The following is a 26,164-nucleotide window of genomic DNA, read 5'->3' as shown; positions in this document are numbered from 1 at the left end:
TGTAAGCAGGCTTCTCAGTAATATGCTGCTGATCAGGACAGTTGCTTTTGTGCATGTACTGTGTACACAGCAAGTCAGTGAGTGTCCATAAATTAGCAGATGTAAACCATCCAGGCTGAGTTTGGAATGCATAGCTAAGGAACTTTTGCAGCTAGGGAGAGTGAAGGAGAACTTTCAGGCATTACAGGAAAAGCACAATAGATGATAATGGTTTAATTTGTAATCCTTTCAGGCCAGGAGAAGGTTAGTGACAAAGGAAGGTCAAATGTGTTTGTGAAAGGAGCAAAGTGCTGATGTAACCTGTAGGGTAACAGGCAACTTGGTAAGATCCAGGAGCAGAGAATTGGGGGAGGGTGCAGGAGAGAAGGAAGAGGCTTCTGAAAAAAACACAGAATGACAACTTTGATCCAGTGGAGGAAGGAGAACCAGAAGGAGGATTTAGAAAGGTCAGTGACAGTCAGCAAGAAACAGATCTGAACAGAGAAATAAGGATGACCTTAGAGAGGTGTTGGGAAGTCAAGATCTACTCATCACCTAAATAGAAGAGCAAGACAGGGAGAGCCAAAGTTACTTCTAGCACTACAAGACTGGAAGATGAAGGATGATGAAGCTGAGCAGCAGAAGGGTGTTTTAAACACCAGATGCCCTTGTGGTTCTGAAAGACACAAGGGATACCTGAGGTTACAAGCAGAGGTGAAGCTGTGCCCTTACATATCAAAACTGCACCCTCCTTTTTTTTCCCATGTGGCGACTGTGACTTAAATAAAAATCGATTCTCTCTCAGAGAAGTCAGACTAAAGATAATAAGCCTAGCAGAGTGAAAGGACAGGCAAGAGTCAGACTAAAGATAACAATCCTCACAGAGAGAAAGGACAGACTTCTTTAGCTTTGGAGAGCATGGGCTCTATTTCATAGACTGCTACGTAGCTACAGAGCTTGTCAGAACTGAAGTGCTCACTGCCATGCTGAATAACTCCCTAAGCTCCTTTGCCAGTAAACTGACAAGAAATAGCATATCCCTTGGCAAGACAGTCACCTGGTCATGCTGTGGATCTTGTAGAAACTCTCCTGCCTTTAGCTAGGCTTGTGAATGACAGTGCTGGGTACCTAAGACATGACGTACAACTAGCACACCGAAAGGACATTTAGGACTCCCTTGTGCACATCTCAGTCTGACTGAAGAGCACCAAGACACCTCGTGGCTCAAAGGACAGGAAGACACATAGGAGTTACCAGGATTTTTCTGTAATACTCTTTTTTTTGTATCTTCTGGAAACAAACCTGTTCCACTCTGCCAGGCTTTTCTTATTTCATGTACCTTCAAATGAGAACTTCTGGGAATGCACACAGGTTACCAGTGAGAGATGAAGAAATGATTTGAACTTGGTTTATAATGCTCAGTATTGGGGAATGCTGCTGGTAATATTCCATACAGATAACATGTTGATCCAAATTATTTGCACTGGAGAATTTTAATCAAGTTAGATGAGATTATTTCTTGTCCATGAATAATGTTTTCTGAAACGGCTAAGGATAGTGGAGATACCTACAGGGCTGAAAGAAGGACTAACTTTGTGCTGCCAGAGGCTAAAGTGAATTCTGTTCAGACCCAGAAGACTGGTACATTTAATGTGCTAGTCACAAACGTACATTAAAGACAGGTTTGTGAAGTGAATCCAATATGCCCTGATAATATTTTAAGTCTGTTTGATGAAGGTTTCTCTGCTAACAGATTCTATATGTAACTGATGTCATGCAATGTGACATTCTGATTTTTAAGTAAGCATTGAGATCAGCACAACAAATAGTAATTTACTTACAATATGCAAGTTGATCTAATAAACAAACTGGTAGATTCTCATACTTAACATTTACGATGGAATCATCATTCAATGGGAATGCCTCCAAGAAATTAAGTAACATTTACAAGAAAGGACTGGGAAACAGCTTAAGGATTATGAGGAAAACCAACTGAAGTATACACTTTATGCAAGCTAAAAAGTCCATTATGACCTTGGGATGCAGAAATATGAGAATATTAAGTGATAGCTTCTCTCACTCTTCACAGGGGGTGAAACCATCATTAGATGCTCTTTATAGATTGTGCAACGCTTAGAAAGGAAAGTTAAAAAAATTGGGAAAATTAGTCTGTGAAAAAAATTTTTTGTAATTTCCCATTTCTACAGGGAAATTCCACAGTGCTTTTTGGACTGCACTATGTAGGATGCTACATCAGTGGATCTGGGCTGCTTCTAGCGGTCTATGAATGCATTGCTCTGAATCCAACAGCCACAGGAGATATATAAATGTTCTTTACTTTGCTGATGCTGATCCTGAGTTTGTTGCGATTCACATCTGTCTCTTCCCAAACTTCAGCCTCATTGAAGGCAGTGTTTGGAGCCTGACCAAGACCTTCCGCTGGCCGGCCTGACAGGATGGGAGGAGCATTCTCTTGATCACTCAGATGTTCACCCTGTAGGACATCCTCAGTGTTCTCACGAAGTAAGTCCCCAGGTACTGGAGTGACATTAACCACCCTATGGAAGAGACAAGAAGAAATGTAAAATTATATATTAGTAATTAAAGAAGGAGGCCTCTCACACAAATTCTGCCCCACAGAAATTCCTTAGCAGCTTTTAGGGTATGACATGGTTGAAAAAACAGGTAGTCCAGCATTATCCCAGATATGACAACCTGAAACAGAACAGGATTCCACCTAACAAAGACAGTGGGATGGTTCAGTGAAAGCATCTTGGGACCCTTGATATGCAGGCTGCAGACTTCCTTCAGAAGTGCCCATTGCACAGTATTTAGCTTAGAAAAAACTTCCCCTCTTCGCATGAGCAAATGAAGCTTAATAGGCCTTACAGCTTTTATCTTCTAGAATATCAAGCTTTTATCTTCTGTATTATTACTAAGGATTACTGTTATCCCTTAATGTCAGCTCCCTCAAAAGCACCAAGATAGACCAGTGAACTAAGCCTAATCAACTTTTGTTTGGACTCATTTCCATCTCTGAGCACCAAGGTCTGTGTACCTTTGCACCAGCAGATGAAACACCCTGTAAAGGTCAAGGAGCTGTGTTTTGAGGTCTGACCAGTGCCTGTTCAGCTCCCTATCAACCACAAACCCGCCCCACAGCAAGGCAACAGCTCCATCAATCTTAGCCAAGGTCTCCAGACATCCCTTAACATGACACCAACCCACACACTCATGCCCAGTAGAAAATGTGTTTTCAGGACAGCAAGGGTCTGAAACTGGGTTCCACCAACTTAGATATATGTTAATATATATAAAGTCAAATCAAGTGGTGGCTGCCACGCAGCTCCAACTTCCCAGGATCATAATGGCCTTGAAATCTTTCAAAACTGAACTTGTTACTGAGTTTGTTATTGAGGATGTTCTTCATAGTCTGACTGGCATAACTGCAATACTCACCCGAACATGGCTGCTGTTTGCCTGGTGTTTTGCTGTGGTGGAGTAGAGGTGCTAGTGGACAACAAGATATCTGTGCCAGCCTTCTCCCAGTCAAAGGCTTCATTTTCAGTGATGCCTCTTTCTTTCATGCTGTTCTCAAAAACAGACATGATTAGCTGGAAAAAATTTAGAAAAACAATTTTTGTTAAGTAGCTGCGGGTGGCTCTCACAAAAAATCTGAAGTATTGAGAATGAGGACCAAGTACAGCTTATAATCTCCATCTTGCCTATGAAAGGTACCAAGAAATGTCATAAAATCATATCAGTTGTTTCTCAGGCTGGTTTTGGCTTGGTAACTGAAATTTCTTTAAATCTACAAAAGAAGTGCATGCAACATTTTGACATCAGTATTTGATGAAATCTTGCAGTTGGTTTGTTAATCTAGCTCTAAAGCCTTAACTTCAGCTCAGCTTTCCTGTAGATGAGACATATGCAGAATAGTACATTTGATATGTATAGTTCAGGGGCTGCTGAAGACGTAAACACAACGGGAAAACACAGTCCTAGGATGCAGATTTGTTGCAGTGTCTGGCTCAAATACAGCTTGGTCAGGAGCCCTATGATATGCTTATGTACAACACGGCCTCCCACATTTGGCTGTGGAAGAAAATAAAACTGTAAAAGGGATGATACAATTTTCTTTATAAGATGGCAGGTACAAATGCTCATGCTGACATGGTTTATGCTTGGTTGCTTTCTAAAAAAAGATATTCTTTAGGTGAGAATGAAACTATTGGCACCAGGACTCTGTGCATCAATGTGCTAGGGAAATGTAACATTATGCTGTCAAAGGTAAACTGGAAGCTATAAGCCAACATAGCCATACGTGAGGTCCTGCATTTTAAACAAAATTATTCCGTTAAGTAATGCAGAACTGAGAGAATTCAGCCTAAAGTCTATACAGAGAGAGAATATGGTGACAAATACATTTGGCTTATGGCATAGAATTAACACTAAGTTATGAATAAAAATTACCGTGAACAAACTCCTATTTATTTGCATTTATATTCCAGTTCTCTTTATCAGCATAATCAGAAGGCCAGGAGAGCCTGCCGCTTCCTACTACCTTCCTACCTACCACTGCAGTAAAATGCCTATTTGCAGCTTTCAGTTGAGCCATCTTTCTCCTCCTTTTTGTGATCTAGAATCCTAGAATTAGGTGCCCCACTCCTGGAGCAGCACTACGTTTGATTAAAAGAATTCCCAGAGTTGACTGTTGGTCAGACCAAGGAACAGGTAACACTTCTCAAGAGAGTGGATGCAACATGGCAGTGGTAGCAGCTTCTTTGATTTTAAAGGGATTTTACTGTTGTGACAGTTTAATATGATAGGATTGTGTTTCTGCTTCTTAGCCTTATGTCGTGAGGCCCCCTTTCACCTCTGACAGAAATAGGAGTTGTGCTGCTGCTGTTGGCAGGGAATTTCTTGCTCAAAACTGAATGTGAGTAACTAAAGGGTCACAGTCTTTCTTTTAGTAAATGCATTTCTGGTATTTAGTAACCTTAGATGGATGTTTTCTCATGAATTTGCCTATTACGTATTGAATACATAAGCTTTTGGACTACAGCTATCTTATGGCAAAGAATGCACCAATTATGTGAACTATCTTCTTTGCTCATTCAAACTTGCCACCTGCTAGTTTCATTTGGCAGTTCCTCATTTTCATATCAGCAGAAGAAGAAAACAGTCATTCTCCATTCACTTCTTGCCATTCTGTCTTTGATTTTAAAGATGTCATGTACACGTCAGTCCTCTCTTTCAGAGTGTACTGTCCTAGTCTAATCAGTCTTTCTGTATCTGAAAATCAATCTATCTCTAGCCTCCTTGTTACCCTTCCCTAGAATTTCTCTGATTTCAAGATATCCTTCTTGAAATGCAGGAATGGAACTAACTATACACAGGATTTAAAGCGTATACTTCACACAGATTTACATTGTGGTATAAGGATATTTTCTGTTTACCCTCTAATACTACTCTAATTATTCTTAGGGTTATATTTGTTTTCTGACTGGTACTTTGGCAAGGATTACTGTCAAATGTCTTTTAGAAATTAATACCCCACATCCTCCAAAACTCCTTCCAAGAACTCCATACATTTGTAGACAGATGACCTTGTAAAAGCCATACTAACTTCTGCTCATTAGATCATCCTCACCCATTTATCCACTAATCCCAGTCTTTATCACAGTTTCTGACTCTTTGTGATGTACATGTCAGTGTCAGGGACTAGTATCTTCTGAAGCCATTTAAAAGTTGGTACTGCTTCTGCCACCTTCCATTCCTTTGATACTGAAGCAGTCTGAAGTAAGAAACCACATGCTAAAATTAGAAGTTCAGCTGTCTTATTCTTAGCATTCCTTTATGACATCAAGAACCCGCTCAGTCAAAACAACTTTTATTACTTTTTGCTATAACTTCTTCTGTAACACTTGCATTTGACTTTGTAGGCCATTCAGGATTTTACAGACCTCTATTCTATTTCCTGTAAGGTCTTTTTTCGCAGGTGAAGGATACTAGTGTCCTCAGCTGCCACTATTCTCAAGCTATTCCATGGTCTTACTGAGCCTTCTCAGCTGTCACTGAACCCTTTATACTTCTGATGAAGGTCAAAGCTTTACAAGGAGGAAAGTGGAGTGGGAAATGTCACAAAATAGTCTCAACAACAACCACTGCTTCCAGAAGTCATGCAAAGAGTTACTGGATCCTTTCTGGGGATTCCCTGCCTGCAGACACAATATTGTTATGTAACAGAAGAGTTTCTGCAGTCACTGCAAGCCTCCCATTCTGAGTTTCCTTCTGCTGGGCCCACGAACAGCTAACTTGGCAGAGTCAGGAGGAAGATGACAAGAGATCACTCAGCTACACAGGATGTCAGATAAGGAGCACAGCAAGAGCCTTGGCAGGAGGTGCTACAGATGCAGAGAGCTAGAACTCAAAAGATCTTTAAGCTGCAATGGAACTCAGGCAATCACCTAGTCCAACCTCCTGCTCAAAGCAGGGCTTACCTTCAAGTCAGATCCAGTTTCAAAGTCAGATGAGCTTGCTCAATGCCCTGTCAAGTTATGTTCTGACTATCTCCAAGGACGCAGGTTCCACTACTGTTTGACATCCTCCTAGTGATAACTTTTTCCCATATAACTAATTGCAGTTTCCTTTGCTGTGGATTGCATCAATTGCACCTCATGCTTTCACTGTGCACCTCAGAAGAGTCTAGCACAGTCTTCCCCGTAGGTAGCAGAAGGCAAAACCAGGAATCCCCTTTGATCCTTCCCTTCTTAAAGTCAAAGAAACTCACTTCTCTCAGCCTCTGCCCTTACGGCATGTGCCGTAGCTCCCAGTCATCTTGGTGGCCTTCCACTGGGCTCACTCCAGTTTGTATGTCTTTCTTGTACTGGACACAGCTTTCCCGATGTGATTTAACAAGCGCCTAACAGAAGGGAATAATCACTTCCCTTACACTGCTGGCTATGCTCTTCCTAATACAGCCCAACATGTGGTTAGCTTGCTTTGTCACAAGGACACACTACTGTTTCATTGGTCACTTCTAAGACATACAGGTCTGCAGAAGCAATGCTCCTCCCTAGCCAGTTAGTTGATGCCCAGCCTGTACATGTTTATTCCATCCCAAATGAAAGACTGTACTTGTCTTTGCTGAACCTCACGAGGTTCCTGTAAGCCTGTCAAGGTCTCTCTGAGTATCAGTACTACCCTTCAGCATATCAGCTGCTTCTCCCAAACTGGTATTTTCTGTGAAGTGGCTGAGAGTGTGCTCTGTCCCCCTGTCCCATCATCCAGGTCTTTAATGAAGACACTGAACACTATAAGCTCCAGTACTGTTCTCTGAGAGATACCACTAGTGGCTAGCCACCAACTGAACTTTGCATTGGTGATCACAACCCTTTGACACCCAGCAATCCAGACAATTTGCCACCAACCTTGTGGTCCACTTATTCAAACCATCTCTTTCAAATCTGGTTATGAAGATATTATGAAAGACTGTGGAAAGTCAAGGTAGATAACTTTTTCACTACTCCCTCTGCATCCATAGAAGTCACCTCCTCAGAGGCTGGTCACGTATGCTCTGTCCTGGATAAATCCATGCTGGTTCTTCCCAGTCCCCTTCTAATCTTTCACACACCTGGACATGCTTTCCAAAAGTAGTTATTTCATAATGAGCCCAGCATCCCTGTTCAGTAAGAATATAATACCCACCATACCTGCCTGTATACAACACTCCATTAAGAATTTTTTAGTTTGTATACCATGGACCTAAGGGTAGATAGAGACTGACTTGCCACATTTTCTTGGCAGTAACAGACCTAGCCTTTTAGTGTCCAGACGGAACACAAAACAAGGAAAGTGATTATGAAGCATGTGCATACATGAACAATTTTTTTTCAAAAACTTTATGAGTAACCATTGCAGGGGGGGGGCTTGAGGTTAGATGAAGAGGCTTCACGGAAGGCTGATCTCAGGTCATGAGGGACCATAGGAAAAGGTAGTAGATGACTAAGTAATGTCTTCTAATAAGACTTCCTTGACGCAGGAGGCTATCCCAATTTCTCTCTACTGGTTGAGAATAATGCATATGTCTGCCATCCATGCACAAGGTAAAAAAAGTGACCAGAAAGGTCACAAAACAGTTATGGATTGTCCAGATGCTCCAGCCTTGACTTCTTTGGGGCTCATCTAGGAATATGGAATCTTTCAGCACAAACTTCATGTGTGGCACGTTGCTCTTGCTCAAGTTTCTAATCTGCACTGTAATTCCCAACTCAGTATTGAAGAATAAATATTAGGCACACCTCTTAAGTGACAGGGGTCCCCTTTTGACAAGGGAATGCTCCTCATATGTGTTTGTTAGCCCTAGAGTGATGCCTCGGGAGAAAACATTAAGCCTATGATGGAAGACTTCCAATAGCTTGGCCAGCATGAGAGAGCTGAAGTTGGCACTGGTTGTCCACAGGGAGTCTTTCCCACATGCTCTGACAATATTTGGTAATGACTGGATCAGCATCTGCTCTGGATGTGTACAAGGCAGCCATTCTCTTATACAATCACAGGTGACGTGAACACTTTTTCTTGGGTGAAATGCAATTCACAATCCACCAGCTGAGGGAATCTGATGGGCTCCCAGGCAAAGGCACCCCAATTCCTATAATCTTCCAGGACCAAAGGTCACCATTCCTTTTCTGATACTCATCCCTCTACCACTTGGACGTAGCATGCAACTGTAGTAGAAAAGTTTTTCATGCACCTTTCTCACATCCTATCTTCACTATGCCAGGGAAATGGCATGTCTCTCTTGCTGTAAAATGAATCAGAAAACCCAGAAATGTTGCTTTAATGCCCACATCCTCCTGCTGTGAAAGTGCTAAAAGTTTGGTCCTAACCATGAACAAATACTGACAATGATCCATTAAATGGACAAGCCTGATATCAGAGGCCATGAGCCCAAAAAGTGCAAAAACACAAGGTGTAAACGTAAGATCCATCGCTTGACAGCTAAACTCCATTTTATTCTACCTATCATTTTATTCACCTATGCCTAGGCAAAGCTTGTGCCATCTATCCATCAGAGAGTAGTGGTCTCCAGTCACACTCAGTCTTCAGTTACAGCCTGATATCTCTCTCTTCTGACATGATCTCAGGGGCCCAAAACTGAAAAAAATTGCCACTCAGCATGAAGTGTGCTTAGGAGGATCTAAAATGGCAAAGGCAGGCAGATGACTATGGACAAATACTTTTTGGCAGCTTGACCTTGGGGCATAGATGTCAATGGTTAAGAACCACACACTTCCCATGGATCTAGAGCCACAGTCTGTGACCGAGTATGATCTTGGCAACCTTCACCACTATGGGGAGTAGGTCCAGGAAGAACAGGCTCACCACCCTATCAGCTTCAGGGCCCAGCTGAGATCACTGGCTAAGTAAGAGTGAACCTGCTGCAGACACACGATGGATCCCCTTTCCCCCGCGAGGCAGGTAACTACTTGGATGCCGCAGAGCATCAGCTGTAGTCCCGAGTGTTAGCAATGTTATTTTCATGCGTTAAGGAGGATTATGATCTTCCCAGTCAGAGCTGGTAGGGGGAAAAGACAGTAGTGTGGTTACTTAATTTTGGAAAATGAGAGATAATCATGGTGGCTAACAAGTGCAAAAAAAGAAAAAAAGCAATCACATCAGAACAAGGGTGTGAGTAGGAGAATTGCAAAACTAGGAGACAGAGAGGAGAGAATTCACACAAAGGCAGAAAAAGCCATAAGCCAGACTAGGAAGTGGATGGAGAGATAGAAAAATACAGCTCTGAGTGGTCGGAGAGGACTGGTGGGTTTTTTTTTTTTCTTGTTTGGGTTTTTTAGTTTTGGGGTTTTTTTAAACAACAACATGGAGAAGGAAGGGGGCGGGGGGAAGTCATGGGGTCACTGAGATGAAGTATGTGCATTGCTTTCCACCCCTAAAACTTTTTTCCCCGTGACAGTGATAAAACAAGTCTAAAGATAACAGGTGCCGTTGCTTTTTCTTTCATGCAATAGTTAGGTGTGCTGCACAATGGTCGTGAGGGCTACAGGAATATTTCACCCCTCTCACTTTCCCATCCTTTACACTAGCATATCTGCTTAGATGGACAATCCCCGATGTTGATGATGGCAGACTGAAGAAAAAACTTGCAAACTTCAGGGCATGGACCACTCCAAGGAGGACAGCAGCAGTGGCCAGTCCCCTATTGTCTGTCCCTGCTTACAACGGAGCAAGAAAGGAGGTGCTGACCCCGTACAGCTCTTCTTACATTCATGTCTTGCCTTTTTCTAAAGCCCAAAAGCATCCTATGATATCCAGCATCCTGCAAAGCCAGAAGACATACATCAGGAGAAGCTAGAGACACAATACATCAGAATTCAGTGAGGGAGGAGGGAGCAGTCAGAATGATCTTATTATTGGATGCTCACATGCAGCATTTATGCATCATTCCCCACTTCAAAATGATGGAGGTGAGAGAGGAAGGATTTTACCAAAACTTCAGGCTACTGCAAAAGAAGCCGAAGATTTACTTGGTGTACAGAGACGGGAGCAATCAAAACTGCATTGCCACTGGATAAAACAGATAGAATATTAGAAAGTCTTAAGAATGAAATAGAGCATTGTAACTGCAGTTTTATCACTTCACGGGCTACATACATCTTGAACATGCAATGCTGGCAAAGTCCTCACCTCAAAGGTACAACTAGACACAAACCAGAGGTGTGGAAAGGTTTCCTTCTGGGCAAAAAGCAAGTAAGTAGACTAGGATCCTTCAGTCTGGGCAAAAGAGTAACTGAAAAGCAATACCATGGAGGTCTGTAAGGCTATGTGGTTGGAAAGCAGGAGAGAGGCTAGGGACCAGCGTTCACAGTTGTGTTTTTCTGATGTAAGGGGCATTAAATAAGGCTGGCAGATGGAAAGTTTAGAACAAACTGAAAAAAGTAGTTCTTCTCACAGCAAGCACTTAAGCTGTGATGCCTCCCTGTCATGTGGTGGATGCTAAAGGTTTACATGAATTCAGGAGGAGATTGGACAAATTCATGGAAGACAAATTCATTGAGAGCTATGAAATACAGAGACATTTTTGGTTTAGGAGATTCTTGAGCCTCAAGGATCCTTGATCCTCAAGCTTTGAGAGTTTTCTGGGGAAATGTCACTGAATGCTCATTATTTTATAATCTTCCCACGACCAACACTGTTGGAGACATGCCAGTAGGCTGGACAAAGCTTTTCTCCAGGCCAGTGAAGCTGCCCTTTCATTGGAATTTCTCTCAGAGGAGAGCTTGGAGGTTGACTAGAGCTGGGTAGCTATATGAAACACCAAACCTGTCGAGCTACAGGAAAACATTCAGAGTCATAATCCTCACCTGGTGATTAACATACATCTTAAATTGAAATACATTAAAGAGCTAAGAAGCGAAATGGTGACCTGTAACTTCAAATTATATTCATATATGTTTTATTCTGTTTCCTTATTTCTAATCTTGTCATTCCAACTTTTAAATAAACCACGACTTTATATATTAGTAGACACACTTCCCCAATTTCCTTGATTTCCCTGGGGGTCTGGCAGTGGTGACAAATGCTGATGCTATCTGATATACTTTTTAATCTTTCACAGTAAAAAATCCAGATAAATGCGACAGAAAGAGAGGAAATGGCCTCAAGTTGCACCAGGGGAGGTTTAGACTAGATATTAGGAAAAATTTCTTTACTGAGAGAGTGGTCAAACATTGGAACAGGCTGCCCAGGGAGGTGGTGGAGTCACCATCACTGGAGATGTTCAAAAAACATGTGGACATGGCACTTCAAGACATGGTTTAGTGGGTTGATGGATGGACTTGATGATCTTAAAGGTCTTTTCCAACCTTAATGATTCTGTGAATTTGCTGGCTGCAATAGGCCTCCAAGTCAAGCTAGAAGAATCAGTGTTTGGTGGCAAGCTGCAGGTGCCAGACTTTTGTGGGAAGTTCCCTTTGGAGACTTCTTCCCAGAGCTGCACCTGCAAGCACCTGAAGGCAAAGAGGGAATTCACAGCTTCAGACAAATCCCCTAATGTGAAAGAGATCTTTGTGATTTGTACTACACTAAAATTTGTCTGGAAACAGCTCCTTCCATTTCCATCTCATGAATGGCTTTTCAGTACTGATAAGACACAGTTATTTTAAACTGGAATAGAATATAGCAGAATGTAGGTTCAAAAGAAGCTTTGGAGACCTCTAATCCAACTATCGGCTCAAACCAGGGCTAACTGCAAAGTCAGATCAGGTTCCTTATCCAGTCGACTTTTGGAAATCCCCAAGGATGGAAATTCCACAGCTTCTCTAGGTACCTGTTCTGTACTTAAGAACCCTCATTCTGTTTTTTCTCCCCCCAGATTTAGTCACAGTTTCCCTTTCTGCCTCTGAGAAAAGACTGCCTCTAATTCTCCCCACAACTGTCCTTGAGGCAGTCGAAGATTAAGCAATCAATCAGATCTCCTCTTTGACTTTTCTTCTCCAGGCTAAACAAATCCATCTCTCTCAGCATCTCCTCAGTGCACCTCCATCCCTCTATATCCCTCCATCTTAGTAGCAAATGTTATTTTTTCACTGTACTATCCAGAAAGTATTTGCCCCCCCTTTTTTTTTTTTCTTTTTAAAAAGGTTGAGGTTGCTATGCTGCAACACGTACATGGCTAAAATATGAAAGCACTGTTGGAGAGAGTTTGCTGGAACACCTTGCTACCATTTTCCCACTCATTTCATGCACTGTCAACAGGAGCAGGCACTCCTATAAGACTGCACAGATCTGCTAATAAAATGTTGTTTTCATCACTCTGGCTTTAATGTGCAGAGAAAACCACTATGATAAAAATGAGACGGAGAATCAAGCTGCCTCAGTTATACTGTGTTAGCTGAGCTACTGTAACTGATCACATATATGCTGATAGCAAACAGCGAATGGGAGAAAAAAAAATGTTAAGGTGAATATTAAAGAAAGAGATAATAACAGCTAAGGTCCACATAAGCCTGCAAGATAACAAAGGGGTTGGTGTGCACTGTTGAGCTGTTGGCATAGGTTCTATGCAGACTTTGGCAAGCTGTGCTAAAATTCCATCACATTAGGAGTATCTCAAAACATCTGTGTTTTAATGAGAGTCAAAAAGTACTCTGTTGCTTGGGAAGAGCTTTCTGGTCTGGAGTACAGGATTATTTTGCACGTTGTGATGGAAAGAGAAGAAAAAGCTTTTGAGACGTTGAAGAACTGTACAGTCCAACCTTTTTCTCCTCGTCCCTAGGAAAGGTATTCCTCAGCCAGATATGAACATGTGCATGGAAATGTTAGAAAATCCAAATGCCAATCCAGAGTGCCATGCATCAGACTGGTAACAAAGAAAGGCTCCTACCTGATAGTCTGGCTTGGTGAAGTAGTCTAGGCTTGCAATATGATCCAGAAAAAGGTGGAACTCTGAAGGCATGTGTTTTAGCAGCATTCGGTGTTCATACTTTTCTTTTATCATGCCAACCTGCTCCTGGAAAAAAAAAAAAAAAAAATCTGAGAGCCAAGACTTTCTTCTATTGCTTCATATTCATACAGTCTTACCATTCCTAGAATACCATCTAGTCTTATCATTCCTGGAACACAGCCTCTGCTTAGACCCAGCACTGTGTCTACGCACTTCTTCTGTTCGGTGTCCCTAGCAAAGCCAGGATGATCACTGCAGGCAAAAGTCAAAGGGGAATCCTGAGTCAGAAACACTCTTCAGAAGCTCTCATTTTACCAGAACCTTCTGCACAGGTGACTGACTTATTCCTTTCCAGGGATTTTATTCTCTAGCACAAAAGTATTTCCAAGACAACATGAACAGTTAGCTTTATTCTGTTTAACTTTCCAGTTGCAATTCCCATTTGGTTTGTTTAGCATGGCAAAGCATTATCCTCCTACCTTTCTAAAGGCTCTGTTTATTTGTCCAAAGGACAGCTCAGCCTTTCCACTTTTGCTGTTCGCTTTACAAGAACAAAGTCAAAGTCACTTGATCAAATACGATTAACAATGTGCGTAAGAAAATGTCTAGCTACTCCAAGTAAGATAAGCTCCACACTGTGCATCAGAACACACAAAAGCAGGTTAGTATCTTGCAGCAAGATCTGATGAAAAGCAGGCTCTGGCCTGCTGAACTGAGCTGCAAGAGGAATAGTAAGAATCATAATAATAAAAATGTAGCACCTTATCTTAAGCACAGACACTAGGTTTCCTACCTTATCTTTGATCTTTCGCCATGGAAGCTGACCAACTGCAAACTCCACCAACATGTAAAAGAGGGACCAGAGATCATCATGTCTACCCATCTCCTGGAGAAAAGAGAGACGAAGACTGAGGAGCAAAGTTCCACACTGCTCAGTAGTCCACGTGTGCTCTCCATATGAGCTACCTCATTTTAAAAATCAGGAAGAGAAGTCATACTTCCCATTCAATGATTAAAGAAGCCAGATTAAAGACTAAAGACACAAAATCAAGCATTTATTAAACTTGGCAATGTCAATACAGTCACCTGGATAACCTCATTTGTTTTCCTTTTTGTGAATATGTTAGGAAAAAGTTTTTTATCTATACAAGTTTTCCATAGGACTCCCCCTCACTGAGTATACAGGAGTGCAATATTTATTAATGGGATGTAGAATAACCTAGATCAAGAAAAAAACCAAACTGTTTGGTGTGCAGTTAGTCTTTTTTATTACCATTATTAAAGCTAAATATAATTCAAACCCTTTTCACAAGGCAGCATTTACTCAAGGGCTTTTGCAAAACACTGATCATCAAGCACCACAACAATTTACGGATTTATAACATTTCCACATACCAGTCTCCTCCTGGCCTAGCAAATGGGAAACTGAAACATGGGGATTAAGGCTGAAATTATCAAAGCACATGAAGTCATTTTTGGTGCTCAACACCTAATGTCTAGAGACAATTTCTCAGAATAGCATGAATTATATAGCAATTTTTGTGTCATAATATACCTTCATCTGATGCCAGCTACAGCTGGCACTATTCAGGTCTTCAAAAAATTATACCTCAGGTTTCTCACTGTCTCTCAGGAAACAGAATGAATTCATGATGGCATTCAACTACCCTCCCCACATCACACTTTCCACTTTCTGTAGACAATAACTTACTTCCCTAAAAAACCTTGAAACTTCCTCATATGTCACAGGTCATCCTACATACTCATCCCAAACAAGGCCAGAAACCTGGAGGTAATGCAGGAGAGCTGATAGTTTCCATCTGGCAAGCACTTCACAGCAGAACCAGAGGACTTACAGTTTATTGTCTATGAAGAATCATTACTGAAATAGGACAAACAAATGTTTTAAGAATGTTGGATGAGACTTCTGGAAGTGTTCAGAATGAAACAGGTCAAACACTATGTAAATTATGGCTCTTTTCAGGGAAAAAACTAGCTTTCACTAGATGGGCTCTTCACCTGATGGCATGATGCTAATATTAAAAATTCCAGGTGGAGAATGGATTTGGGGACCTGGTACTTGGTAATTCACAGCCAAGTTCTGCTAGAAACTAGCAGCAAGCAGCCTGGCACTTAACCTGATTTCCACTTTACTGTGGTGTTTTCCCTTCCCCCCTTAAAAAGTGTCTGATAATGCAATAATTACAATTATTAAAGCTGCCAGCTAGAGAGGATCCAATAACTGAATCATAATTTTGATTTTACAGTCAAGAGCCTTGACCACCTAATGGACTTAATCTGATATACTAGCTTCTGTAGGTAACAAACCAGAAGTGACGCTTCTTAACTCCTCTGCTCCTGAAAATGGGTTTCTGAGGAGACATAACCTTGCTGTTAACTCCTTATAACCCAAAAATACTCACTCGGTTTTTGTGTGCATTCACTGAAGCATAGCGGACTGTTCCTCGAAAACCAGCAACATTGCGAGGCTGAAGGGAGACAACAGAAAATCTCAGAGACAGAGCAGATTACTAAATCTCCTGTGCAGCTAACGCCTGAGAACTTCTTATCTATACTGTTATTTCATATGTACTCAAGTGATACAAAGCTCTTGCTGCCTTCATCTGCTCTAGCAGCCACCTAAACAGACAGCATTATCCAATTCCACATTTCTAGAAAACCTTATTTTACAGAGGGCAAGGTGGTTACAGTGGTAGGTTAGAACAGTAATAGTCTAGGCATAGAGCTAAGAACATTATCCGAGATCACATTTCTCTTTGTAAACTCCAGGGTAAGGGAAAAGATAGGAAAGAAGTGCAAGTGCAAACCGAGTCATGAATAACATGAGGTAAGCAAAGCCTGAGGGCAGCCTGGTCAGGACAAGAACAGGGATCCCGATCCCCTACTCTGACACAGAGCAGATGACTATATGCATTTGCTGACACTGCTTGTCAACAGCCTCTGTAAGACTTAAACTAAGAACCTCTGACTTTCAGAGTTCTTGCTTTTTTCCAGATTCTTCTCATTACATCCTAAACCATGTATCTTTATTTTCTTTTTCTCTGATTCTCTTGTTCTTCATGTCCTCAGGAAGTGAAGGCTTGATATAGTGGCCTTGGGAAGAAGGCAGTCCTCCTGTGACTATTCCTCCAAGCTGGAGGCTTTCTCTGTTCTGGGTGCTGAGCAACACTTCCAACTCTTTCCACTGCTGCCTCCACAAGAACATCAGACCATGTGAGTTCACTTACTGGAGATGTCATTGTTTTGAAAAAATTGCGTTTAAATGATGACATCAATCAAATCCTTTCAGCTTAGCTCAAAGTACCAGTGTTAGCAGCAGTGCTTTCAAAATTCAGGTGGCAAAACCAAATTCAGGCCCAGATATGTTCCACCATAAGGCTAAACTTGGGCAAAGAACTAAACATACTCATAATTAAGACCCTACTCCTGTAGAAATTGGAGCACATTAATAACAACTCTAATTGGGTAACTTGTCCCACTTAGGTCAATCGATTCATGTTTGTTCTTTCAGCTGTGCCTATGCTTTCAGAACTAAGCCTAAAACTCCATACACTTATTCTAGGGTGCCCTATCTGTCAGTTTGAATATGTACCATTCAGTTGCTTACTTTTGGGTAAACGGAAGTTGCTCTGAGTTTCAATACTCTCAGAAAGAATAAAACTTCACATGTTTTTTAAACAAGTTCACCAACACCATGCCACTAACACACACCTGAATGTGCATAGTGCAGCTCTTAAGTTATAGTGACTCCAAGCAAAAAAAGCTGCAAGTCTTTATCTTACAGATAAAGAGTTATCTTACAACTCCTTTACATTAATCAAATACTCCACAAGAAGAACCCGTATGCATATCCCATGCACTTAATGCATCATTTAATCTTGCAGTACACCAAGTTGAGCTATAGGCTACTTATTTAGCAGCAGGTCATAGTCGAGATATTATATTCATGATTATGTACCTCATTCCTCCTGGAGCATACATTTAGGATTCCCACTGACAAATGACTGCAAAATATTTTTCAGAATTCTAGTGAATTCACTGATGTGAGTTCCTGAAAAGCAGAATACTGGTCACTGGAATACATCTGTTGGGATCAGCCATCACCGCAAATGTCCTCTACATATTCAAAAGCAAGAGGACATTCCTCTTTCCTCTTTTTATGAGTGGAAGCTAGTGTGTTTGGATACATTTCATGAGCCATAAAATAAAAGCATATTGTGAACAATCCTAGTATGTAATGTTTTCAGAAAAAATACTGTTCAATGTTTGCAGTCCATGGGAGTTTGCCTTTCATGTTCTTTCCCTACTTCAATGCCTTCAGTTATCAGCTGTGTATGTACTGAACCAAGCATCACATCTGCTGATTTCAGTACGTTTGGCAATGTCTCTGAAAATCTTTTTAGATCAATACTTACTATTTATTTCTGGCAGACAGGCTATCTTTGCAGTCTTTAATTAGATCTATTCTGAAACCAATGCTAGGCAGTTTGCAAATGTATTCCCCATTTCTTTCAGAAGCAAACCAAGAGCCCAGGCATGTTTTAACTGTGCATCTGTCCCACAGCCAACATGAAACAGTTCACCAAGCCAGTCCTGCAGCTGAACCCAAAGGCTCTCTCTCCAGTCCTCTCTCATATGGTAACTCAGTGAAGGGAAAGCACTGCAACTGAGCAAGACTTTGCAACTGTTGTGACAGGACGTTTAGAGCTTTGAACAAAATAGGCAGTGTTAATAGTGTTAATAGCATCTTTTTCTCATAAAGTTTTCACCTCTTTTAACCATATTTGACTGCCCTGCCAGTCAAAACCATTTAGTCATGCCTTTTGAGTGTGTCACTAATCACTGCAATCAAATATTTCCATGGCTGTGGAGATACCTTGTTTTTCAACCTAACAGCTCCTGCCTGAGCATTTATTGTAGCACACGCTGTATACCAAACTGTTATTGTCTTTTCTTCTGAATTCATCAATATTAATTTTCCAAATGATTTCTTTACACACTTCATTTCTTTACAGACTTCATTTCTTCCAGTTAATAAATTTCATCCCACCACTGCATTGCCCAGCAGTGGAGAAGAGCAATAAAGCATCCTTGCTGTCCAGACTGGTCCACATTTGACACAGAACGGAAATTGTAACAGGAGCTTCAGACTATAGAATCATATGTAACCCAACTGATTTGAATCCCAAAAAGGATAAGAAGGTAATACGCTAGCAAGCTGAAATATAATTTAAACCATACATGGTTTACTTTTTAATTTTTCCACATCAGTATTACTATAAAAAAAAAAAAGTTACTCGGGGTAGAGTACATCTCTTCCTGCATTCAGATTGTGTCTAGCACAAAGCTAAAGTAATGTATTACACAGAACTGTCAGAGATGATGGAGATATGAAGTATATTGCATTGTGTTAGAAGCTTGGTTTAAAATGAGTTTTAGCTTGGGAGAATGTGTAAGATCACTACCACAGAGCAAAAATTATACTCTGTGTTCCTTTCAAAATATTAGCAATGCACACTACCTCACAAAGACAAAATTAGGTTAACAAAATCCTGTATGACGTGGATGCACTGTTCCAAACTGTGCTCTTTCGCACCCATCAGCTTTTCATCATTCTCTAGTTCAAACACTCATGATCATTTGTATGAAGTGTAAGTGATGCACTGTAAGTGCCAACAGTGTCTCCCTTACGATTCACATGAAGTCTGTCTTTCTTGTATATGCTCCTTTTATTTCAGGAGCTGCTCATATTTCCTCATTAATCTGAATCCCTGCTCCTTACACCACATTCATACATAGAGAATGAAAACTTTTCCTCTTGCCTCACTGGTCCCTAGATTGATATTTTGAATGTTCTGGTTTCCAGCTTCCTTCCCAAAAACTTATATTTGGATGCCAGTACTTTCCTCTTGCCATTTCTTATGCCTGTAGTACTCTCATGGAACATGGCCACTGGTTCCTCCCCAACTTTCTGGAAGCCTGTGCAAACACCTCATGAGATTCACCACCTTTGCCCCTGGCAGGCCTGCTGTCATCTAGGATTATTAACCCACCTCTCCTGGAAACAGGAAAAGGATTTCCAGCAGTAAGAAAATGAAAAGAAAGTTAGTGCAGATTGAAGAGAAGGTGGTAAGGGGAGAGAAGAAATGCCACAGATCATGGGAAGCACTCAGAGATATATCTTGGATTGAAATGACTTGTTGGAAAAGTTGTTATAAGAAGCGAAGTGAAAGGAAGCTTTAACTGAACTAAAAGGAAGTGTCTCTGTGACTTCAAGGAATCTCCTGCTTCCATCAGTTAGGCTCATGGGAGAAATGCAAGGATATGCATCTCCATCTCTTCTGTGGAGACAAATTCTGCACCTCTTACATGCGTTTTGACTTGCTAATTTAAACAGCAGCACTTTGTAGCATCATTAATGACAGCAGCATATTTTATCCCAGTGGGGAGTCAGAAATGACTAGAGGATGCTGGAGCTAAAAATGTAAGATGAGAGAACTCCCCTCCCCTTGCCTCTGAAACCACAGAAGTGACACAATTACAGTCTATGGCACCACCCAAATGTCTGCCAGCCCCTCAGACTGAATCCCAAGGCCTCTGCATCACATTTAGGTAGCTGTCACGATCCTGCTGAAAAACAAACATATCATGAAGGAAAAAAGAAAACCAGGTGTAATTCGGACTTCCATATATAACAAAAGCACAAAACAAAATGAAAACCCAGAAGCATGGTGATGGCTCACTCACAACTCATAGCAGAGATGGTTACGAGCAGCAGATGGGAAGCCAACGCATCAAACACAGCCTCAAAAGAAGAGCCCAAAAGAACTGTAAAACAGAGAGAAACCCAAAGAAAAACATGATAAAAAACAACAAAATGAGAAAAAAAATTAAACAGAAATGAATTTAAAAACAATTCAATATTGTATTCCTCCAGAAACCTGGGTCTCTTGTTTAGCTGTTGCCATCTCCCAGCATCCTTCCCAGGGCTGTTGGCCCATGCTATACTTTGTTTCATTTAGACACAAAGCATTGAGTGAACCTTTGTGGTTTGTGAGTGCTCTGTAAAGTGGTGAGAGGGGTCCCTCTAGAGACTAACTTCCCCCTGCTCACATATCACACCACAGAGTTTTAAAACACAAAGTTGAGAGCAGAGATGCATACAGCCTAACCACAGGTCACTTGGTTCTACTGTGACTTTCCTTCCTCAAATTATCGGATACCTATACCTCCCTTCCTCCCCCAATCAAACTGATCTAATAACCAGCAAGGGGATTTGCTTTCTCACCTCTTGCCCATTTCATCCAGAGCAAGTTCTAACGTTAATGCATAAATTTCTAAAAATGAGCAGAGATATCCCCTTCTCCATTTGAATTGTCATGGGCTGCCACTCAAGATATTTGGCTTTTTCTGCACCCACCACCTTGCTGTCTCACCAGCAATCTCTACAAGATCACTAGCTTGCCAACTTTACAGGCTTCACAGCTGCCAGCTTCAGGCATTTTCCCCTTCCCTGATGATTGCTGCAGTGCTCCACCTAGAAATAGTGGGGTGTCCGCTGTCTGTGGTGGGATGCAGCATGGTGGTTTGAAAGAGAGCAGAAGGAAAGTCAGTGCTGCTTTTAGGCCACATGAGCAGTCACTGCATCTTAAGATGTGAATTGCACAGTATGGAAACACGAGGGCCACCCTGATCAGAGGCAAGAGATAATATTATAATTTATTATATAACCTTAAACCTCAATTCACTAAACTGAGGAAAGACCTCGTCTAAGAGATACTTATTCCAACAGAAATCAACTCATCAAAACCAATCAACCCAATGGAGTTTCTTATTTGAGTCTCTTCCCTAAAAATGTGCAAGTTCTAAGAATTCTGTAGATTTTGCACAAAATCTAGTTTTAACAGAGTGACTTAATAGTCTCCCTACTATTCTTTCCAAAGCAAAAGACCTGAAGGAGATAAGTTAAAATGCCATCTTTCATTCTTTAGCTTAGAAGAACTCAAAATTTCCGATAGATTTTAACATCAGAAAAACCAAGGTAATAATTTTGTCTTTCTGAATATCATGCGCCAACCATCTCATTATAGGATTCCTGCACCGGAACTTGTGCTGGAGATGAGGATGCCTTTCTCACATTAGAAACAGGGCTAAGGATGAGCATTTTTTAATGAAACGTTTATGCCAGCTGTAATCCTATTATTCAGTTATTTGATTTTTAACAAGAGAATTTTGGCCTCAGAGCTGCACTTGTTTCTTAAATGCATGGTCCCATAGTAGCACAGTAGCACAAGAATATCTCCATGGAAAGCACGGGGAGTGCTAAGTAAGAAATATAAGTTTTTCATGTGCTGTTACACAGAGCAGGGGAACCACTGAAACAAAATGTTTTGGAGAGTGTTGTAAAGTGTTAGTCACATCTCATTTGGGATTTAGAGCTCATAACGCTTTCCTGGAGTCAGATGGAGAAGATGGTCCTTTTCTACCAAAAGGAAGAAGACAAAAGACATTTGTGGCAATCACTGAGATGCAGCAGAGCTAAGTTCAAACCTCTCCACCCCTTGGACAAACATGAAACCCACACCTCCCTCCTTCCAGAGTACACCCTCACCCCTCAGCCACAAGGTGCTTTGAGAAGCACGTCTAAGACATCCATGTTGGAAAGGATCCCTTTTGCACAGAGTAATTGAATACTTATTACCAAGAGAGAGAAGTGTATGACAGGCACTCTGTAACTTGGCAGCAAATGCACTTACCTGATGGAGGGGAGACTTGACCTGCAATCCAACTCAACATTCACTTGCCCAGGGAGTGAAGCCCCTGTTCCCTCACCACCGGACACAGTAATAGTTTTCTGTTCCTCTCTCTGTAGACCAGTGGGAAGAATAATCAGAGCTTCAAGTGGAACAGCATTGACCAGAAGGAATGACAGATTCAGACGTACCATATTCCCCCTGCAGCTTGGTAATAAAGGCACTTGGAAATGGAAAATGGGATGTCAGTTCCCTGCAGGCATATATGGGATATGAGCCTGAGTTGTCCTTCCTTTTCCCTCACCCCTGTAGCACAAGAGCTCTAATCAGAGAGCTGCTACATAAAATAAAACCAACAACCTGGTGTAGATGATCTGAGGCCACCCTCACTGAATGAAGTCTTCCAGGGGAGGAAAGCAGAGAAACAGCTAGTTACAAGATACAAGTCTCCCTGCTTGCTAATAGATTTTCAAATGCATCAGCTAGTCTGCTTTTCATGCATTTAATTTCAACCACACTGGCTTTCTGTAGCTGTAATGTTTTAAACCAGAACATGAACTTCCTTCTCAAGTCCAAATTTGATACTTCAACAGTGAAAGTAATGACAAGAACCTTTACGTGTTTTTCACAATGGTCTGTTTTATAACTAACCCATTCCCACAGAAACAGCATTTCTATAATATATTAGATGTGCAGTATTTTTAAAGACATAGATCCATTTTTTTTTCTTTTCCCCATCTCTGTGCAAACCAATGTGACTATGCTGTGCTTTCAGCCTTTTCTCCGATTACCTTTTTACAACAGAAGTTTGAGACAAAAATTATATTCTTTCCTAAACTAGTATAGTGCTCAGAGTACTAAAGCTCCACAGATCTGTTTATTCCACTGCAAAATGTTAATCTCCTACATAACATTACAGCTTTACATATATTTCAAGTACAAAGTAAGTATGAAAGCTACTGGGCTTCTATGTTTGAATATTTGGGGTCTTAGGATGTAGGAGTTAATACCCTTGATGTTATTTTATAGCTCATTTTCCAGTGGGGGAAAATTACTTAATAGAAAAACATACCATACTCTCCTCTTCTAATACCTTGTTCTCTTCAGCAAAGTTTATTTTTAACACTATGCACAGACATTTGGAAAATAAATACCTTTTTCTCAATTAGCTGACACATTTCTGCAGCCTTCTTCATGCTCGTATAAACAAGCTATACACTGTCCTGCCTACAACATCGTCTTTCTGCCTACTGACTCACAGAGCTGCCCTCACACATGTACAGTATCTTCAGCAAGGCACTGCAAACTACTGCAGTGCAGTCTGAGCCATGAGGAGATCGAGATCTAATCAATGGGCTGCAGCTGACTAAGCTAAAAAAATGCTTGCTTAGCATAACAGCCCAGTGTCAGATCCTGCAACAGGAGAGAGACTCCCGGAAAAACATAGCCTCTCCTCTATTTTCAAATAAATAATTAAGACCAAGCTGCTAAACCTTCAACCACTTTCAATTAATATTTGTGGAGCCACAGGGAATATGTTTCTGAAGGCAGGGTGTCACAGACAGAGAAGTGTTATGCTTTGTATACTGCACGTTAGTGACAAAACTAGCAGACCTGAATGAAGACCAGTACTTATCAAGGAGTTATTGTCCAAAACCTGACCTACATTAGCAGAGAAGACCTTCATGACTCAGAACACCTCCACTATACAAGCATATGTTGTTCATCATATTATCTGTATAAGCGTGTTTATGTCTATTTTCCCCTCCAAGTTCAAATTTTCTTCTCAGTCTAAATTCTTCATATCAAACATATTCTAGTAGTCCAGCTCCTTCCTATAAAAACTAATGCAAGATGAAAATTTTGACTTGTGCGCTTTCTATAGAAGATACTTCCACAAATTTTAAAAAACACCCAACTTTTCAATTTGTTTGCCAGTTGCTTAGGTCTGTTGTCCTAAGATGTGCATCAGCACTGACTGCTTATACTGCCACATGATAAAGGTGGGTTGTTACAACCAGGACATCACAATGCGTAAAACTGCTCATGTCTCTATCTGAACCATGGAAGAAGTTTGCATCTAGAGGAAATAACAGTTAAATCCCTAAAAAAGCTCTCTCCATCCTGTAATATCCAATTTGTTACGGAAGGTCTTGGGATTGACCCCAAAATTAACTTTTTTGTGGGGGAGGAGAGGGGGGAGGCATGTCACAAAGAGAAAACTAGACTTCTTTCTCAGAAGAGTACCCTCTGCATCTGAAAGCACTTCTTAACTAGAGCTGAGCTAGCAGATATCCTCCATAAGCCATCTCTTCTTAAGCAGATCTCCAAGCCTTCCATGACTGAGAAACACATGGCTTGAACTACTGCCCACTTCAAACCCACTTGGATGAGAACGCTTGTGCTGATAACAAAGCATATAACACATAAGCATAACCATATAAAAAAACCCCCTATGCTTCCTTGCCACTGAAGTTATACAATAGCACAAATCCTGGGAAGATCCCATGGAGAATAAGGTATTGTAGGGTGTGGGAGGGTGCAGAATGTAGGCTTGAAAAACAAGAACAGTGACCTTGGATGAGGCAATGGGATTGCTTTAGGTATAAAGGGAAGGAAAAACTGTTTCCTACATATCAGTAGTCTGGACAAAGGTCAGATTGGTCAAAGACAACACTGACCCCAAGCTACTTATATTTCCCAATTTTCTCCTCCAACGAGGCAAAAATGGGGTGCAAATGTTCTGCAAGAAGACTATTGATATGGAAGACAAGACCAGTTCTTTACCTCCATTTTTAAAATGTTTCTAAACAGTCTTTGTATTTACCCATTTTCCTGCTTCTGGGCTAGTTTGCCTGCATGCAACCACAAAGCGAAACCACTGCAAAAATCTCAGAGGAGCAGTGTTAAAAAGTTCTTTTAATAGTAGATGTCAGAGATGGCCTATACCCACAACTGCTGCTAGCATCACACTATGACCAACACAAAGAGAAAGGCTCTTTGCAAGACAAGGCCAACAGATACTCAGTCCACCTCAGATCTGTCTACAGTTTCCTCTCAGGTGTGCTATGAGATCTCTGAAAAGCCACCCCCATCTCATCAAGGGTCACAACAGTGACCTCTGATTTGTCCTGTATTCCTTTCCCAATGACTTCTAATGTTTGAGCACCTTCTTGAAAGCTGTTTAGTATCAAGTCCATGTTTTCATGAATCTATTCCACAACATCAAGGTCTTACTTATCGGTGATACCTGTCAGCTCAGAGGCCACTATCATATGTGTGAAATTAGAACTGTTCTCACCTGCCCTCAAACACACACCATGAGAACCACCTTTTAACTATGCAGAATGTCACCTGCTGGTTTATAACCCCTCCCTATTTTCTATAGCTGGCCCTTACCTTTACCACAGCATACTCTACGCCATCACTGCTATTTAGACCAGTCTCTGATCTGCATACATGTGCTGTATTACTCTTCTCAATGCATGCTGACTACCTGTGGCAGCAAGTGATGCCTCATGAATAAATGCATCCCTTTATTGGTTTAAATTTATCACCTATTTCATTGAATATCTTATTCCTATGTAACCAAAGAGAACAGAGACCCTCTCATTCACCTCTCAAGACTTTATAGTATTTCACAGACTCCTATAAAATTCACAGAATCACAGAATCACTAGGTTGGAAAGGACCTTCAAGATCATCAAGTCCAACCATTAATCCAGCGCCACCATGTCCCCTAAACCATGTCCTGAAGTGTGACATCCACACGGTTTTTGAACACTTCCAGAGATGGCGACTCCACCACCTCCTTGGGCAGCCTGTTCCAATGCCTGACTACTCTCTCGGTGAAGAAATTTTTCCTAATATCCAATCTAAACCTCCCCTGGCACAACTTCAGGCCATTTCCTCTTGTCCTATCGCTAGTTACTTGGGAGAAGAG

General features: G+C 41.2%; 1 protein-coding gene across 1 annotated transcript in view; it reads right to left on the bottom strand.

Moving 5' to 3' along the window:
- The window catches only part of LOC309404226 (tau-tubulin kinase 1-like), a gene marked incomplete at its 3' end in the record, with an annotated part of 19,153 nt that extends 3,223 nt beyond the window's left edge, over positions 1-15,930 (bottom strand). The window contains exons 1-5 of the mRNA XM_081998614.1: positions 15,871-15,930; positions 14,241-14,333; positions 13,388-13,513; positions 3,439-3,593; positions 2,318-2,537 (exon numbers count right to left, since the gene is read on the bottom strand). Coding sequence (XP_081854740.1) covers positions 2,318-2,537; positions 3,439-3,593; positions 13,388-13,513; positions 14,241-14,330 — 591 coding nt within the window. The 5' untranslated portion in view covers positions 14,331-14,333; positions 15,871-15,930. The remainder of the gene's footprint in view (positions 1-2,317; positions 2,538-3,438; positions 3,594-13,387; positions 13,514-14,240; positions 14,334-15,870) is intronic.
- Between the last annotated feature and the right edge of the window lie 10,234 nt (positions 15,931-26,164).

The sequence above is a fragment of the Phaethon aethereus genome, assembly GCF_964289735.1.
Source record: "Phaethon aethereus genome assembly, chromosome: 3".
In the NCBI taxonomy this organism is placed as follows: domain Eukaryota; kingdom Metazoa; phylum Chordata; class Aves; order Phaethontiformes; family Phaethontidae; genus Phaethon; species Phaethon aethereus.
This window is presented reverse-complemented; position numbering and strand designations above follow the sequence as displayed.